This window comes from Propithecus coquereli, unplaced genomic scaffold (genome assembly GCF_000956105.1).
Source record: "Propithecus coquereli isolate 6110/MARCELLA unplaced genomic scaffold, Pcoq_1.0 Scaffold313, whole genome shotgun sequence".
NCBI classification, from domain to species: domain Eukaryota; kingdom Metazoa; phylum Chordata; class Mammalia; order Primates; family Indriidae; genus Propithecus; species Propithecus coquereli.
The window spans coordinates 479,553-499,639 of record NW_012148764.1 but is presented as its reverse complement, the minus strand read 5'-3'; the positions used below and the strand labels follow the sequence as shown (position 1 = coordinate 499,639).

At 36.8% G+C, this 20,087-nt stretch overlaps 1 protein-coding gene across 1 annotated transcript in view; it reads right to left on the bottom strand.

Moving 5' to 3' along the window:
- ROS1 (ROS proto-oncogene 1, receptor tyrosine kinase) overlaps positions 1 to 20,087 on the bottom strand; it is a 135,309-nt gene that overhangs the window by 11,061 nt on the left and 104,161 nt on the right. The window contains 11 exon segments of the mRNA XM_012650123.1: positions 2,744 to 2,878; positions 3,950 to 4,153; positions 4,379 to 4,476; positions 5,822 to 5,951; positions 6,860 to 6,924; positions 8,570 to 8,732; positions 10,151 to 10,286; positions 13,680 to 13,763; positions 15,485 to 15,675; positions 17,738 to 17,855; positions 18,554 to 18,722. Of these exon segments, the coding sequence (XP_012505577.1) occupies positions 2,744 to 2,878; positions 3,950 to 4,153; positions 4,379 to 4,476; positions 5,822 to 5,951; positions 6,860 to 6,924; positions 8,570 to 8,732; positions 10,151 to 10,286; positions 13,680 to 13,763; positions 15,485 to 15,675; positions 17,738 to 17,855; positions 18,554 to 18,722 (1,493 nt within the window).

Here is a 20,087-nt window from a genome sequence, read left to right as displayed (position 1 = left end):
ATGTTCAGTATTAGTGTCTATGAGTAATGAAGTCTTTGGATTCACAAAGCAATTGAAGTTCAATAGATGAAAACTCCATGGTACCTTTCAGTATCAAGTTTCTATAGGTATTTAAACAAATTATATAAAATATGATTTCAAGAATTCCCTTACTCCTTGTACCCAATCCTAGAGAGACCAAATTAGCATCTAGGTGTACACATTTTTAAGGGGTAAAAACAAGATGATGAACCTCCATATTCTCTCATCGTTGCCTTCTACATCTGAGGGACTCTCCAGTAATTCCAGTTGCCACTGTGTTATGTCTGTCACGGAAACCCAAAGAGCTCTCACTTGAAGTAGATTGCCCTTTGATCCCATTTCTTCTCAGGAGTGATGTGGTTGTTGTGCAAACTAAAAGGTGCAGAGATGGCTGGGCTTTCCAGTGTACATCCCAGGCTGTGGAGAGAAGGGCAGGAATGCTCTGAACCCAGCATTCCATTAATAGCTGAGCACAGCAGAGCCATCCATGGGCTCACCTGACCCACGGTGCATCCAGGTGCTGAGTATTTAAGCACTGAATAGAAGGTGCAGCACGGCTCAGTGCAGACTTTCAACCCTCTAAGCTGGGCCTGTGATCTCAGAAAACTGCTTCAAATGAAAATCAGTTCCCTCTGTACTCTAAGGAGAGTAGTTAATCTTTATCATGACAACTTAAGGCCATGACCAGATTGAATGGCATCGCTGAGAGCTCTGCTTCCTAGCCCAGAGTGTTTTCCTGGTTGGCAATGGATCTTTAACCCTTCCTGGGGCTCCAAGTCATGTAGCTCTGGAGGGCTTGGAGCATTGTTTGCTTTGTATTAATAATGTTCAAATGAACCTCGAAACCACCAATGGAAAATTCCGGTCCCAAGGAAACTATATTTTTATAAAGATTAAGGCACTCCAACTGTTAAATTATTTAAGATAAAACTATACAGAATGTTATCTTTTTCCACTCATAATCACGAACACTTTCCTTGCAGTTTTCTAGTGCTCCTTCTTCCTCCTCCTTGTACTTGCATTTTTGGATATCTTTAGATAGAGCAAAGTTCAATAGATCTACATTTTCCTGCTCCACAATTCAGCAATTTGTTATTAAGCTCCTCTCCCCAAACAAAATAATCAAACACATCAGTCAAAAGGTATGATTCAGTGATTGATTCTTAAGGTGCGTATCCACAACTACTGCATGATTATGATGAGACACATCAGCCCTTGGAGCAGGAATGCCGGGAGGAATATGCCAGATAAAATTCTAACAGCTTACAAGAAATTATGTATAACTGAAATTCTGGGGAAAATGTCTAAGTATTTAAAAGATGTATAAGAGATACAAAACAGTGATTAGTTTGTATCTATTTACTTAAAATTTATTTCAGTATGCTGGGTTTTTTCCCCCAAGCTCTACATCAAAAGTTTTCAAATATCGTATAATTTCTTATCCTTAATTTACAGAATTCTTTCCCATTCCCACCCCCCGAAAAAGGATCATGAATTATTTTTTTAGGCATTATTACCAAACTTGGTCAGATGTGTATCTATCTGATCTCCCTGTAAACATCTCAAAGGCTGTAAAAGCTAAATCAGAAACAAACAGTGATTCAAATCTTCTAGCTGGAAGATTTAAATACAAAAACATTCACCAGTAGAATATTCAACCAAGGTGCCCAGCTCTTAATCATCTTTTGGCTCCAGTCTGAATAATCCTCTAAATAACACAGCATAGTCAAGGCAGTACAGCCGTGGGGTGCATCCGCATACTGCTAATTCCTTTTGCACTTGTCTGTACCACACAGTTTAGCACTTTATTACATGCTGGCTTGTCATCCAACTGCTCCATGTGCGTGTCTTTTCATTCAAAATACATTCTGAGATGCTGAAGAGCTGTAGCCCTGGTTTAAACACCTCTGTAAGCCATACAATCCTTAACATGGTACCGTGCACATAATAGAGTTTATACTTGTGGGTTATTTGTACTTTTAGAAACTTCTTGGGTAAAATGCATCCTGGAAAACGTTTCAAGACTTGCTATTTCTGCTGAGGTTGTCCACAAGGAGGCAGATTAGTACTCAACAAATAACTTGGCATTTTTTTTCTTTTATAATTAGACCTAAAATCACTCGCTCTTCTGAGGATCGCTATTAGCATTGAATAGTGGCCAAGATCAATTTGATAGAATCACTAATACTTAACCACTTTGTGTTAAGTTCATAAACAGATCACAACCTGTACAATTTTTAGTAATATTATTTCCCACTAATCAATATCAGCTATAGCAACAGAGGCAATCCAAGTTTAAAAGACAGAGCAAAGTTCAACAGACCTACATTTTCCTGCCCTGATAATATATTCCTATTTAGTAGAATCTTTTAGTATGTAGATTAAGATACTACAGATCTCCCAAAATAAAATGAATATGTGTGTGTATACACACATACAGAGAGAGATTTTATTTATGTATTGGAATCCACTTAACCAGAAGTATAAATATCTTTTACTCTCTAAAATTTTGTTTCTGAGTAAAACATCATGTGTATATACAAATAAAAAGAAACCATGATGTATTAGTAAATTAAGTGCCATAATCAATTTATATTTTATATGGGATGTATGAATATATAAATTCCAGTTTTTATTTTAACAAACCATACCAATGAGGCCTAAGACTGCATGCCCACACGTTTTTGTTTTGGGGGTGCTTGTGTTAACACAATTAACTTACAGATCATCGGGACAATTTCTTGGTGGCTCCAGTCTCCCTCCCGTTTGCACATAGTTTAAAACATCGAGGTTGGAATGAGCTGGATAAGGCTGATGACCAAGAGTTAAAATCTCCCAAATCAAAATTCCAAAAGACCTAAGGATATTAAAGGGTTTGCTTTAATTATACTTATTACAAAAAGAGTTCTACAGTAGTTTCTCCAGCATCATTTTTCCTGGGTCTGTCAGGGTCTACTTTGTGTTTGGCATAAGGCCCCATAAAAGGAGATCTAAAAGCAAGTTGACCTTAAGAAAAAGTAGAACAAGCATTGCATATGAGCAACATTTCAAAAGGGATAGGGAGGCTTGGGAGGTGCATATACACACACACAGAGACAGACACACACACTCAGACACACACACATATGCACACACATGCGTACACACATGCACGCCTGCTCACTCTGTTTCTCCTCTGGCTGAAACCCTACTGCAGGCTTTCATTACCTAAGGTTTTCGGCGCAAACACTTAGGAATGAGCGAGAGAGCATTTCGCCATTTTTCCCCCTAGTTTGAAAGGGATAGAGTGCTTTCCTAGTAAACTTGAAGAGGGAAGGCAGGAGTAGAAACTAGCAACACTGAGGACCAATTTTATCTCATCTCCAATTTTGCCTAGGGCAAGCTCAGCTTATAAGTCATTGAACAAATCTTTGCATTTTGAGCAGTTCTAATCAAAAGTTGGGGGTCCACAAGCAAAAATGAGGAGTCTTATCCAAATAATAAGGAGATGTGCAAATAAATCTCCCCAAGGTCCTATTCTTTTTGCAATCCATGATTTAAAGTTTATCTATAAATTAATGATCAAATATCCCAAAATAGTAGGCATTTGGGCATATACTTGGACATTAATTCCTAAGTACCAATTCCTATCAGTTATATGCTCTTACATCTTTGGAGTGTAATAAAATACTTGAAAGTAAATGTATCTATTTCATAAACATTAGTAACAGAAAGGATCAAAACTGACTGGGTGGGTGTGAACTGCTGAGATCAAGAATCATCCCTCCTTGACCACCAGTTTTCACTTTAACTTGAGGCAAATCACTTAACCTATCTGGTCTTCTGATTTCTCACATAAAAAAGCAAGATCAGATGTCCTGTTGAGATCCCCTCTGCCTCTGACGTTTCATGGTTCTGCCCATGTTTCTCTGTGTCCCATTAAGCTCACCACACATCAGACTGAGTAGTGAAGATTCCATCCATCAAACTTTCTGGAGCCATCCACCGAACAGGGAGCAGGCCTTCCCCTCTCTTTCTATAGTAGTCATTTTTGTAGATGTCCCTCGCGAGTCCAAAGTCCCCGATCTTCACTATCCGTGAAGGACTGGTATAATCTTTCACAGAGACGAGGCAATTCCGAGCTGCCAGATCCCTAAGACAGAAGCTATATTTAATAATAATGACAATAATAACAATAAAGTTCCAGAGATCAAAGAAATAACACTCTTAGGTCTGTAGAGAAGAGAAACTTTTTTACAGAAATTATTGCTATTTTGAAGGAATGAAAATGTTTAATCATCTTGTGTGTTTTACCCAAACTACAGGTGATTATCGTGCCAATATCCATAATAACCTTGAATCCAGAGTATCATTGTACCTGTGAATGAAGTGCATCTGCTCCAAGTAGACACAGCCTTTTGAAATATCTACACACAGGTCTACAAGGTCAACCAAGGTGAGTAAAGGACCATGAAACTGTAAGAAATGAAGGAAGAATTACAGGCACTCTTCTAGTTTGCACAAAATATACGTATATGTACAAATATATGTAGATACATATATATTCATATATGTATATGATGTTTTAGAAAAATTTTTAGTTATGGTTACAAGAATTCAAACAGGAAATGACTAAATATATATACTTTCTATTCCAATATACATAAATAAATGACAGATGATGTTTAGTAAGCAGAGACGATATGGGATCTTTATTGGAAAGATCTCTGAGTGTAAGGTCAGACAGATCAAGATGTGAAACCTAGTTCTGCTACTTACTAGTTGTGTGAAGTTGCTTAACCCATAAGCAACTTTCTTACATGTAAAATGGGCAATAATACTGACCTTGCAAGATTCAAGGTAAGATATGTAATGTGGCAGGTACATAACAAGCACTTAATGAACAGTAGCTGCCCTTATCAGTAGTAATAATGATCGTTTAATCAGTGCTAGCTAGTTTAACTATTGGCCCAGTGGCACTCTATCATGCCAGTCATGACAATGGGCTTGTTTCTCATATAAGCCCCATATAAATGATTTACTAGTAATACTCCATTTCAAGGTCACAGATTACTCCTCACATCTAAGTGAGCAAACACGAGCATACACTTGAGCCTGTACTGGTTGCAACGATTTCTAGGTTAAAAAAAGAAAAAAAGCCAGTAGAAGTTTTTATTAGTACCATAGGGAAAAAATGTAAAGTTCCTACCATGAGGCTATATTCACACACTGTCTGCTCCTTCCCATTTCCCTGCAATCTCCCTGGTTCAGCCCTTTTAAAATCATCCCTAATCTGTTGCATTCAAAAATTTCCCATGTCTCCAGTCTCCTCTGCTTTCATTAGTTTGTCTTGCTGTATAAATTCCTGAGCACAGCCTCCCCGACAGCACCCCCAGGCTGCACAGCCTCTCTCAAAGTCCATCTATGTCCTACTGTTTCCCCTTTCACAATCTGTGCTTCAGTCGCACTGGGCCACTTGCCATTCCTCATAGCTGCTCTGCATTTCTCAGCCTCTCTTGGGGCAGACAGGCATATGTACCTTTCTGACTCCACACGATCCCCATGCTCTCTGGCAATAAGGGATGTATTTTCCCATGAAATACTAAAAACAGACTCAAATGACCAGAAAATGCCAGAATGTTAGCCCAGGGTTCTATATTTCCCCAATCCAACATGAAAGAAATATAAGTTCTTTCCATAGAAGTCTTCTAAGGTTTTACCACCAGCCCAAATCGTAGTCTATCGAATTTAAAGAAAATTAATAGAAAAGTATAGGGCATTTGCCAATACCAATACCAATACCATGGACTCCACCGCCTACCGTTGTCATCCGGGCTTTACGCAAATAGGTAAGAAGGTCTCCTCCTTCCATCAGTTCCAGGATAATGTACTGGGGTTCATTCAGCAGACAGACTCCAAGCTGCTTCAGAATGTTGGGATGATTAAACTTGCTGAAAAGTAGAAAGACACAGGCTGGATGACAAGGCAGCAACAGGAGTCCTAGCTCAGGGTCTTAAAAACCCCTGGCTTATTTCCTCTAATAAATAAAAAGCTTCCTTTTCCAAGCACTGTTTTGTGTGCTTGCCTTAAGGAGGTAATATGGCAACCCCTAGTGGCCCCTAGTGGCCAACACATATGGATAAAATAAGTTGTTTTTTAGAAGAAATAACATTTGTATTAAGCATTTTATGTTTTGGAAAAGAAAGTAATTTTGACTAATAGTCTTCTTGAAAAGATATTTGAAAACATCATGTTTTTGGTCGTCACAAGTATGAAATATAGACTCTCGCTTTCAGAGAAACAACTCAGCCATACAGGTTTGGCCACACAGTTTTCTCAAGACATTAAACCAATAAGCCCCAATTTAATGATTGGAACCTAGAGCTCAGGACCCCATCGACCACTGTCTCAAGTCTTCCCTTTAAGACGTCCTTGAGCAGTTTTCATGACCATAAACTGACAAACTTGCAGACAAGTTTACTAAGAAAAGGGTTATTTTCACTGACATCCTAGGACTTAAGAAAACTCTCTCCTACCGTATCTATTTGACCCATTATCACACATTTAGATGAACACAGCATGTTTAAAGCTGAAGAGCTTCAAAATTCACTTGCAAAACATGCTCCTTATTGAAGATAAAAGAAAGAAGGACCTTTTGCCTGAGGACTGACTACACCTGGACTCAGAAGACTGGCTTCTATAGACTACTTGTTACTACAGACATATTTCCATTTAAACTTTTCAACCATGTTTGTTTTAAGCATGATCTGCTATTTCATGTAATTTTGGATGTTGAAAATTGACCGAGCAGATTTAAAAGCTTCCTACCCATACCAAGAGAAAATTATTTCAGGGCTACCTCATCAGATGTGCCTCCTTTAGGAATTCAATCTTTTCCTGGTCTGTAGAACCCTTCTTCAAAGTCTGTTCAACATAAAAACAAGTCAGGAATCAGTATAGCAGACATTTCCACGAGCTCAGTGGATTAGTGGAGACAATCTTTGTTCTGTTTCATTTTGTTTTGTAATATCTACCCTGAAAGCTGGAAACAGATCATAGGTAAATCATGTGCGGGTGCTCTGTAAACCTACTCAAACGTTAGTTCCTGTTAGTGCTACTGTTCAAGTAGGAAAAGCTGCTAGATAAGGATCTAGTAAAATTTATGCAGAGTCCCTCCAAAATGTAGAAATTTTAAAACAGACCAAGTTTGGCATTTAAGCCAATTTCTTAATTTTCAAAATTTTCTACTCAATATCTGTTTCCCCCATTTCCTTGCTAATAATACTTTAACTTATTTCATGGAGGCAAGGTGCCCAGTCCTAAGCGATTGGTCTAAGATAATCATGAAAATTGTGTTTTGAAATTCTCCATCCTGCCTTGCAAAGGAGTGGCCATATGACTCTGTGCTGGTCAATGAAATGTAAGAGAAAAACTGCTGAGAGGGGGAGAGAGATTTGTAGAAAATTTTTACTTTCCTGAACGTATACATCTAGCACCATCCTTCCCCCTCTCCCTGGCCTGAATGAAGATGTGATGTCTGATTCTCTGGCAGCCATCTAGGGACCATGAGGCAGCAAGCATGTACAAAAGCCAAGAGAATCTCAGAGGTAACTGGACTCTTACCTGACATACTACACTGCACCAAAGCCAGCAGTATCTTGTTATGAGAGAAAAATAAACACTTGTTTAAAATAGTTGAAGTTGAAGAACTTTTAAATGGCATAATTTGAAAGTGGAGAGAATTTTGCAATCTGTTCTAGTTGTATGGCCCACCCTCAAATCAATAAATCTCTAACAAGCAGTGATCAGGATATTGCTCAATTACCAAAAGATTCATCATCCCTTAACAAAACAAAGTTTTATAAAAATGAGAGTATGTCCAGTGCTTCCTTAAAGATACACTAAATATACCATGATGAATACTTGTATAGTACAGAAGCTGACAAACTACAGCCTGTGGGTAAATCCAGTCTATCACCTATTCTTGTAGAGCCTGTGATCTGAAACTAGTTTTTACATTTTTAAATGGTTAAAAAGTCCAGAGAATAATATTATTTCATGACACATGAAAATTATGTGAATTCAGATTTCAGTGTTCATAAATATGTATTGATACACAGCCACACTCATTCATTTACATGTTATCTACGACAACGCAATGGCGGAGTTGAGGAGTTGGAACAGAGACTACATGGCCAGGAAGATTAAAATATTTACTATCTGCCCATTTAAGAAAACATCTGATGACCCCTCTAGTACCTTGAGAATATGTTTTACAAACATGTTTTACAGTTCTCTTATAGCATGTTTGAAGCAAAATAACTGTGTGCCAGGTCTTAGCTAATTAGTAGTCGTGGAGGTAATGTAAACCCTGAAGATTTTCTGTTGATTACAGAACCTATATAGGAAATTTAAAAAAAATGTCATTTCTATAGCTATAGATAGACTTTTACATTCTACTAGTCCTCTTTTCAACTAAGAGCATTCCACTCTTAATATAGTTGTATCAATGCAAATCCATGTGGATATGGTGACATAACATGTCAAGGAGGTCGAAGATCCACATTACCTTGACTGCTACTTTGAGTTCTCCACTTCCAACTCCTAAGATGTCTACTGCTGTCCCTTCATACACTTCTCCAAAGGCTCCACTTCCCAATAAGAGACGTAGGGTCAGTTTTTCCCGAGGGAAGGCAGGAAGATTTTCAATCTCCTCTTGGGTTGGAAGAGTACTATAAAATAACAATATTTTTGTTCTAACAAAATACATATGGTTTACAAGTTTGTGTTGGTATTGATGTTTGCATTTGAGAGAGAAAGAGAAATCTCATGGCATTGCAGCACTGTGCATTCTATGCAACACAGTGACATGGGAATTTTGTGTTCCTATTACACTTCTCTATTCTACCATCTTTTACTGATAGAACATGTCTCTCCGTTTCTAGGCTTCTTCCTTTTGATAGAAATATGCATATGTGTGCGTTGCCTCAAGATTTTTATTGTAGCTTGTTCTGTTAAAGTTAATAGTTATTAACTTCTTCAAACTGCCAATTTATGTAAAACGCTATTGCAAATTAGGAATAAATGCATCTGGGTCTATGAGCTTTCTTTTTAACTGTTTCACACACCTGATATCTTATGTACAACAAAATTTATTGTGACCACAAAAATCAACTCTATCACCACTAGATTAACTTTTAGAAAGTCAATCTTCTCACTTGGAATACTGTGAGGAAAAAAAAGCCTCTATATTACAAATGCTTTGAGTTTTTAATAGAGAACCTTGAATAGCAGATATGTGGAGTATTTTCTCAAAGAAAAGTCACCTCTGAATGGCTGATTTAGGTCACCTTTGTGTCTACTTCAAACCTTTGTTTTTATATCTTGAATTATAAATCTCTAAAAGCAAGGCCTATGACCACATTATTCCTTTTTGCATAGATCATAATATAGTGTCTCATGCAAAGAAACACTTAAACATTTTCCTTAATTATGATGACAACAGAAGTTCAAAACTCGTTTTTCTTAAAGAGGTTTTTGTAGGCAATCACCATGCAACTTCTGAAACAGAGTAAGACTGACTGAATAGCCCATAAACGAGGCCCTTGGAATTCCTCTTCTTTCAAATACTGCTTCCAATTAAACCAACTATGTTACCATCCACTCTCTTGAATATAGTGCTCATCTCATTCTTTAATTTATTTTTGAACTACATGATAAAACACTGGAAAACAATGTATTTTTCTGTATTTCCCTTACTGCAGTGGTCCTCAACCTTTTTGCCAGTAGGGACCATTTTCATGGAAGACAATTTTTCCACGGACAGGGAAGGAGGGGATGGTTTTGGGATGTTTCAAGTACATTACATTTACTGTGCACTTTATTTCTATTATTATTACATTGTAATACATAATGAAATAATTATACAACTCACCATAGGTTGGGGACTCCTGCCTTACAGGATAACCCCATAATTTGCCAACTATCCCAAGGTCACATTTGAGAGTGGAAGGGAAGTTATTAATAATTATGTCAGAAATAATAGGCACACACCAGGACTGCCCTGGGCAATGCAGGATACAGGGGCACTGTTGTCACTGCTGCCCACCCTTTGCCTAGGTGCTCCATAATGATGGCCCAGGCTACGTACTGTATCGCATAGCAGGCATTAGCCAGGCCTACTCCAGCTGCCAGACCCTGTAACTCAGCCATCTCTTTGTCTTCGTTTACGAGAACTGCTGGCCCTTCCTTGGGAGGTTTTTGATTCTTTAATCTTCTATGCCAGACTACAAAGAAAAAATGACATAATTTACAAAGTAAAATATTGCTTCATTCTTCTTTAGGAAATATTAACAGTGCATTTTAAATGTTTATAAACAAGAACATGATTGGTAGAATAGTTGTAGAGTAGAATTTTTTATAACTTGATTTAAAAATATGCCCATAATAGAAAAACTAATTAAATTCAGGTAAAAAAAAAAAAGCCATATAAAAGCACACAATTTATACCACGTGACTTTTCATCTCGCTTCTTACAGTAAACAAATTAAAGTATCTTAATATTAGAACTGATTTCTCAAAATCACCCATAAACTAGAGTCAGAATAAACTAAAACAAACTATATAATAATTATTAGTGAAACAAATTCATTTTTGAGTTTAGTCATATCCAGTTATACTCCCCGGTAGACTTAAGGAAATGCTTTCAGTATGATGGCACATTTTTTTAAATGCATAGTACAAAAGTGTATATCCATTGTTGTTCATATTCACATACGCAAATACATAGGAAAATTATTGGAATGAAGCTTACTAAATGTTAGCAGTGCCCCCCCAGCTGTGGAATTATGAATGATTTGTATGTCTTCTTCATACAATTAGCAGGTATTTTTATAATGATAAAAGAAAGTGATTTTTTTAAGGATAAAATACAATTATGTCAATAAGATCGCCCATCTATACTAGAATATTGGCTCAGAAGTTGAAAATAGCGAGGATGCTTTGAGAGATGATCATTACAATTTGAACTTTACTTCCCGGTAGCTTCTGTACCCAAGAGGTCAGAGTTTTATTCAAGTGAAATTCCATCTGAGGGACCACAAAGTGAAAAATTGAAATTACCTTTGCTAATGGAATTTTTCAAACTTGAAGTGCTCTCACCATTTCCTTTCATTTCTTTTTATTTCAGAATTTTATGGGGGTACACATGTTTTGGTTACATAATTTGCTTTTGCACATTTTTTAAAGCCCAGCATAAGCCCCACATGCTCAGTGATGCTTTCTGAGACCTCTGCTAATTTCTCATCTCTGAACTTAAAAGACTACTTGTGCCTTTCAGTGTTTCTCCTATGTCATTGTCTTGTATATTTCATGTGAGATTGTCTTTTATTGTTTATTATTTAGCACATACCTTGCTATTTATCTTTTTACACAGGTATGTCTCGCCTCCATCTTTAAATGGCAAGATCCTGAGGTCTGCAATAGTATTTTACTGCTTCACGTTTCCCTCTACTCCCAGCATAAGGCTAATGTTGTACATTAGATACGGCCACTCACTGAAGCAAAGGCTGCCAATGCTTATTTTTGAACATTTGTCTCAATTTTACATTTAGAAATATAACTGATGAGAGCCCTCAGCACAATGCAAATTTTAAAATCATTGCTACTTTTCATTATTTTAATGACTCAATCTTTTCTCATGCATTCACACACTCTTACTGGCAAAACCACATGCACTGCTACTAAAAGCAAAGAACTGAATTAGCTTAGCTATACTCAAAAATCCGTGAATTCCAAACAGAATAAAGACCTTTAAGTCCTGAGAAAGTCAGATATCCATAGGATGTCTTGAAAGCACAATAGGTTGTGTCTGAAATTATCTCATATTCATCCACTAGAGTGATAGGTTTAAACAATGGTGATGTACAAGTAAGCACGCAAAGGTCAGATGAAGGATTCTTCATGCAATGCTCCTTCCCAGTAGGAAAGCAGACAAACAGTCAAGCCTATATGCCAACTGCCAAATGCACTGCAGTCATATGCGTAATTCTGGAGGGGCTGGCTTAGTGGCACAAACATCAGCTGTGCAATACTTAGACTCTCTGGAACCACAGGTTAAAATCCTGGCAGGGTCAGCTGAAATTTTTAGCTTTCCAAGTTAGCTGAAGGAGTTCCACATATTATCTGGGTGGAATCTTTGAAAAGAAATCTCAAATCAGGTTTCAAAATGCTCTCTGATAGCTTATAACTCCAGTTAGTTTGGAGAAAGAATAAAGATTTAGAACACAGTGAAATATTGGCTTTCTTTATCCTGAGAGAGTTCGACTTTATGTTTGTAACTTTCCTTTAACTTTCCCTTGTAACTTTCCCTTATTTATGAACAAAATAAACCTCCTGAATGTATGTTTAAGTGTTCTTTTCTTATAAATGCCATGCCTTTTTTGTAATGCTTTGGTATGTCAAGGATTCTTAATAGATAAGGGGACCATATAGCTTATTACCCAAAGCAGGGCATCATGGAGACTGAAAAAAGTGCTATTAAATATTTGTGCTGAAACAAGAATAAAGCAGAATGTACGATCACTATGATAACCCTACAAGCCCAATATTTGACTATTCCTTTTGCAATTGTCACTGCATTTTCTCATCATTAAACTAAATCTTTAAAAAAAAAAAAAAAGACTTTTTAGGACTGGCACATTAGTATAAAATAAATAGTGGGAAATAGCTGATTTCTATCTACCTAACCTATTCTTCTGCTTTCCTGGTCATTTATAAATGAGTAAGGACTTGAAATAAGCAGATCAAATGTCTGAAAGCAAGAGTAGATCCTCCAAGCCAGAAATGGATCTTCTGCAAAAGAGGCCCCGCTCATTCCAAACCAGGCTGTCTGCCTAGAAACCAAAACTATTCTGACCAGAGTGTCACTGGCCTCCCATTAATCCTATACTTTTTTCATACCTAGGGTTATTTTTCTTTTACTTATTTCAAACTATAAGCTATAAAACACTTGTTATGCAGCCAGTCAGAAACAATAATGTTTCAAAGAAAGCTAAAAGTTTGTGCCCTTGCAAGTAGTTTTATCTAAAGTATACCATGAAATATACATACAGTTATATTTTTCATGAAGTAGTTATGCCTAGATCAGCAAAAAAAATTCACAGAAGTTAGTGGTCGTAAGAGTATAACCAAAGTAACTGCGAATTTTATGAATTTATTTAATAAGGTAATATTTCATGTAGGAGATTAGATAAACTAAGAGATAAATCAATCAGTATGATCAAGTAAACAGTTTATTATCTACTTTTAAAATCTATGATACAGGCTGGGCGCGATGGCTCACGCCTGTAATCCTAGCACTCTGGGAGGCCGAGGCAGGCGGATTGTTTGAGCTCAGGAGTTCGAGACCAGCCTGAGCAAGAGCAAGACCCCGTCTCTACCAAAAATAGAAAGAAATTAATTGGACAGCTAAAAATATATAGAAAAAAATTAGCCGGGCATGGTGGCGCATGCCTGTAGTCCCAGCTACTCGGGAGGCTGAGGCAGAAGGATCGCTTGAGCCCAGGAGTTTGAGGTTGCTGTGAGCTAGGCTGACGCCACGGCACTCACTCTAGCCAGGGCAACAAAGTGAGACTCTGTCTCAAAAAAAAAAAAAAAAAAAAAAAATCTATGATACTTACCAAAGGTCAATGGGATTGTAACAATCAGAAATATTCCAACTATAATAGTAAATATAAAACTTGTTTCTGGTATCCCAAAACCATCTAATGATACAAATGAGAAAAAGAAATTAATTCACAGAATAAAGCTAAACAGTTCCAGTTATACCTAAGCACACATAGAGTGATATGCCAAAGCTAGCTATTACTGGATTCTTGCAAGCCAGTTGTTAAACAGGTAACTTGAAATCATCCATGCAGAGAGTATTTACACCATGGGGAATCAAAATCAAGGTGTTTCCCAGAGAGCCAGTTAACCAACACACCATTGGAATATACCCACTCAATCTTCTACTTTCAAATAACTGGGAAAACATGCATATCTTTTTAATGAACTTGGGACAAAGAAATCTCAGTCTACATATATTAAATTGTTTGGATTTTTTTAATAGTATCTTTTTTTTTTTTTTTTTTTTTCATTTCATACTTTCACATTTAATTTCATGGGTATTAAACTGAGGAATAGATATGGTACCTTCTCTTAGTAGTTTCAGTTGTGTAGAAGAAACAAACATGTAGGCCAGAGTTTGGCAAACCATGGCATGAGGGACAAATCTGGCTGCAGTCTGATTTTGTACCCACTGTCGCACCCCTGCCATGAGCTAAGAATAATTTTTACATTTTTAAAGTACTATTTTTAAAAAGAAGAACATGCTATGGAGATTGGGTGTAGCCTGCAAAACCTAAAATATTTACTATTTGGTTCTTTTCAGAGAAAGTTTGCTAAGATGTTATGTAGACAACTAAATATAATACGAATGAGAATAATCTAACTTTTATGTGGAATGTGCATGTGTAAAATGCAATAATTCACTTTGCGTGAGGAACATCAGTGAAGCATCTCTATGGGTTCATTTAAGTTATATCTTGAAAAGTGAGATGAATTTCAACTGGCAGAAAATGAAGGAAAGGAAATCCCAGCTAAGGGGCACAGGGTAGGTGTCAGGGACCTGTATTCTAGGCTGAGGGACACACAAGGCCAAAGACCCTGACATAAAAGCTTTTTACCAGTCTGATATGGCCACAGCATAGGCATATAGATTGGGAAAGATGAACCACAATTGAAAAACAAATCACAGAAGGCCTTACATGCCACACACGTTTGTAGTTGATTCCAAAGGCAGTGAATGGAGAGCTATTGTGGGTATTTCAGAGAGAAGTTAAGTACTCCAGCTTGTGCTTCAACTAGATTAACTGTCAGCAGTGTGATTAAACCAAGAGCACAGACGAGAAACAATACCTTAAATTAGGAAAGCCAGGTGGAAATAGGAAGATGGGAACTCATCAGAGAGAAATTGAGATGGTAAAATTGATAGAATTTGGTGACTGAGTAGAAAGAAAAATCACAGAAGGCACTGAGATTTCTAGCCTACGTGATTAAAATGATAATGTATCACAAGCTCAAATAGAAGTGGAAGAGACAGAATAGTTTTAGGGCTTGTGTATAAGGTGAGAGTAGCAGGAACAGGATAATAAGGCTGGATAGAGAGAGTCAGATCAGATTGTAAACAGCCTTGGAAGCCCATTTAGGAGCATGGAATTGGTGTGGTAGGCATTAAGGAGCAGCTGATTATTACCGAGGAGAAAAATGATATGATGATAATGATGTTTTAGGAAGATTACATCAGATGAATTGAATAGTTTAATAGTTTGGATGATAAGATATATAGTCACCATTTATCTATCGCTAATGTTAAGAATGCACTGATCTTTATCACTGAACTTTTATGTAATAAGCTAGTGTGTAGATAGATGTGGTAACATACCTCCAACTAATATAATGTTCTCACTGATTCCACTATATTCACCAAACCCCAGATTATTTGCAGCTACTACTCTGAACTGAAATATTCCTTTCAGGTTTTTGGACTTCCATGTGCAAATGCTACTGCAGGATCCATTAAATGTCATTTTCCACCTTAAATTCAGGTCCTGTGAATCATTTGAAGTGACCTCTCTGCAAAAGAAACAGTAAGATAGTAAATAAAATATCATGGCAATATATGTGTTATTTCTAGTTGCTCGTATATCATTTAAATGACAGAACTCCAGAGTCTCCTTTCACGCACATTGCCCTTGATCTCATTCCTCTCACATGATTTGGCTACAGAACACAGCATGGTTTTATAAAGAGATCCCAGTGACGCATGGAGCTAACTCACTCAGCCCACCAAGAAACTTATGAATAATCAATGGCCAAGAGAAATCTGAAGATCCTTTTCCTACTAATTAGAATGTGTAAACTTTATTCAGAATTCCAAACTTATAAGACAATTATTCCATAATTTATAACCAGGAAGTTTCAATTTTCCTAATTTTCAGTCCTGTGTTATTTGTGCTTTGTTCATACCATGTATGGACAAAATACAAATTATGAAATTGATAAGGAAGGTGTTATAGTTCAGCTGCCAAAGTTATCATTATATCTGAGATTCTAAGGTTCACTGCTTCCTTTTGTATTGATGTAATCGAGTTAAGATGAGGTCATGCTAGTTTAGGGTGGGCCCTAATCCAATGACCAGTGCCCTTATAAGAAGAGGGAAATTTGGACACAAACACACCCAGGGAGAACACCATGTGATGAAGAGGGCAGGGATTGGAGCAAAGCATCTATAAGCCAAGGAACACCAAGAATTGCCAGCAAACACCAGAAGCTAAGAAAAGGCAAGGAAGGATTCTTCCCTAGAACAGTTAGAAGGAGAATGGTCCTGCTAATACCTTGATTTTATACTTCTATCCTCTAGAACTATAAGAATATATTTCTGTTGTTCTAAGTCACCCAGTTTGTGGTATTTTGTAATGGCAGCCCCAGGAAACTAATAAAGTGTGTTCAGCCCCCAAATTCATATACTTTGCACTATCACTGCACTACAGAGAGTCCAACTAGAGTGTCCTGACTGAAGAACTTACTTTGAGATACTGAAGTTACAACAATTCATTCTGTCATTATAGTCCATGTCCTGACATTGAAGACCTGGCGCAAGGAGTATGGAAAGTATTTAGAAGGAGTTACTTAAGTAACACTTAAGGTGTTACTGAGAGGAACACACTAAAGGGGTCCTAGCAAGAACCATGGTGTGGCCTGGTTGGTGAACATAATTACAGCCACAGATGACCAACACAGTTCTGCAGGTCAGAATGTATTACACTCTTCATGAAAAACAGTAACAGAAACTTCAAGAAGTTTTCAATTAGAAATATGGCCAAAGGAATTCTCTAGCATGAGCAGAAAAACTTTTTAAGGTTATGGAAATGCCAGAGCACGATGAAGCAAAAATAGATCTAAAGCTCAAGCTTCCAGGACTGTAATCATGGAAGTGACTTTTGTCCTTGGAGCTTCTTAAAAGATGGTTTCATAGTCCCATGAGGGACTTTGGAATTTGGAATTCTCCCCTCAAGTTGGCATGAAATAAGTCCTTCTGAGCCAGTTATGGTTCACCGAGCTCCCCATACTGGCCAGGTCTGTGGATGTTCATCAGCGGCTGGTTTTCACTGATGGTGCATTTTCAGTCCCTGGGAATACACTGCAGACTGTAATCTTTACAATGTGTGACCTATACACTTCAGACAATTTCAGACCTTGACCTAATTTTACATTATGAAAAATGCCTAGTTCATTTACAATTGTCACTAGAGAGCATTCACCTTGCTAAAACAAATTATCACCAGATACTTACATGCTTACCTTCATCTAACATGAAATATCAGCTCAGCTTCTTAAAAAGAATAGTTGTTAAGTAAATATCTGTTGCATGAGCCTATGATCAAATGATTTTCATAAAGTTTGATGAGCAGTTACAGAGTTCTGAGAATGATATGATGTGCCTTATAGTTAAAGTGCCAAGACTGACCTCTAGGAATTGTACAAAGAATGTAGTGATGCACACAAGGTCCTTAAACTAAGGATCCTTTTTGTTTATATCTAAAGATACTTTAATATATATTGTTACTTTTGATCACCTTACAATCAACTGCTTAGCTCTTTGTAGTTTACAAAGTACTTTTGCAAACAGACGTACCTGATCTCAAGGATATAGTACATAAGTCTATTTCCACTATCTTCAGCTTTTTCCCATTGTATTGAATTTTTACTCCCTTCTAATAATTTGGGAATGCCTGGTTTAGTTGGGACTCCAGCTTTGGAGGGAAAAAGAAAATACTGATTGATATGTTAGAAGTATAAATATTCGGCATTGACATCTTTCTATAGAACATGTTTATTAAGAGGAAAGACAATACATTAAAGAAATATTCAGAAATAATCCAATATGAGTACATAATTTTAAATGAGTATCTGAAGTTTTCATTAGTGATGGACTAGATGGATTAATGATAGTATTAACAATATATCTCAGCTTAACACAAAATAAGTGATAAATGTAAATAAAAAAGCCATCATAAGTTTTGGAGCATTTTCCCTCCATTTTTATGAGGATCAACTTGGAGTTATGGTATATCTTCCAAAACACTAGTTAACTTAATGGACTTTTTAGATTTTTCATTTTTAGTATCTGGAACATAATAGCCACTTAATAAGTGTTTGTTGAACACTCAGTAACACTATTTTCAAAATGTCAAAGCTAGACAGAAAATCAGAATGCTGAAAGGAGAAATAATTTTGCCCAGTTTAGGATCCTGTAAGACCAGGCCACTATTACCACATTTCTGCCTGTAAGGTCTCCTAGCTCCTCTTGATTTCTTCACATAAGCTCTAGAAAAGTAATATACTCTTTTTTAAGAAAATTTTCAACCTCTAGGATTGGTGAAAAAAAGTGATAAGAAAAGAATTGAGACACTTACAGGGTTTTCTGAGTGTCGAGTATGTTAGTACTCACCTTGTGTCTTAAAGCTTTCTGGCAACGAGGTGCTATTTTCGCCTGTCACGTAAACCACCACTACTCGGACACTATAGGAAGTATAAGGTTGTAGATCTGTGATGTTACAGACGTAAGCAGGCCCTTGGCTGCATGAAGCTTCAGTGTGGTAAAACTCACTGTATTTCCACTAGAAAAAGAAGTCTCAAAGTTAAACATTTTTGTTTCTCTAAGAAAATCTTCTTAAAATATAAAAATGTTTTAAGGCTTATAGCAAGTGATCAAAACTTAACATTTACTTGATATTAAAGAATAAAGACTTCTTTCTGAATGTTTGATTCCAAACATTACCCCATCACTTACAGCTGTTTTATTTTTTATGACAATCTACAATTGACTTTAAATGTCCGTTCTTAGGATAAGCCCAAGGTAGGATATACACCTCTGATTAGATATTATCAGGGAAGATTCAGAGCTATGACTTCTTGTTATCCCTAAGAGTAGATACCTATATTAAACCAGGATGGCTAAGAATGCAAATTCACAGCTGAGGGACAATGATGGATCGAAAAAATGAACTTTCAATTCCAGGGATTTGTTGCTTTTATAATAATTATATTTTTACATATTTTGTTTCCTTGAAGACATCCACAACTACTTACAAACTAAAACATTTCTTTTCTCCTAACACCCTCCTGAGACATGTAACCAGATGCCTTATTTTTATATATAGGAAGCCTACATCACTAAAAGAAGGAAATTTTTGCCCACCATCAGGCAGCTACTAAGTAGCAAGGTTAGAAGGTAAATACAGGAAGCCTTGCTTTCATTCCACTTTAGATGTGGGTTTCTGATTGTAGATATCTGAAACTTCTTTTTCTGTGACATCGCTTTTTAAAAATATGGGTATTTGGATTCTTAATATCATTATCTGAAAATAGTGATTTTTTTTTTTTTACTTAACATACAAATAGGAAAAAACAGAGGATGTGTCATTTTGTCAAGGGTTCTTGGTGTATTTTCTGCGGTAGAGTTTCCTAAGAAGGCCGTTTTCCATAAATAAACTTAATTTATAACTCCTTTTTCATTCGGCACTCATGGGGTCACATCATTTCTTTAGAGGGACACTTTGTTTTAGCTTTTAATTCAATTAGGAATGATTCCCCATAGCACCTTCAGAAAGTAGACCACCAGGTACAAAAAGAAAGGGGGGAAAGGGAATGGAGGGAATGAAAAAGAAGAAAATAGAAATGCTGATGTCAGGGACATTGCCTACACTAAAGTCATACATGTATCAATCCCTGAGACATATAGCTTAATAAAAAGGTGTATTGAATCCATAGTATTTACTCTGAACCTTCAGAGAGAGAAAAAAAATTAATTCCTGGCTAAAAACATCTCAGCCCTTTTTGGTCCTGCCTCCTTAATGATCTGGTACAGAAACTACCTGAAGTAAATAGTCTAGATGACCCAACATTCCATACTATCCAAAAATTATCAGAGCTCCTTCGAATGTTGGGGAGGTGCTTGACCAAGGGTACTGCTGGAAAACTGT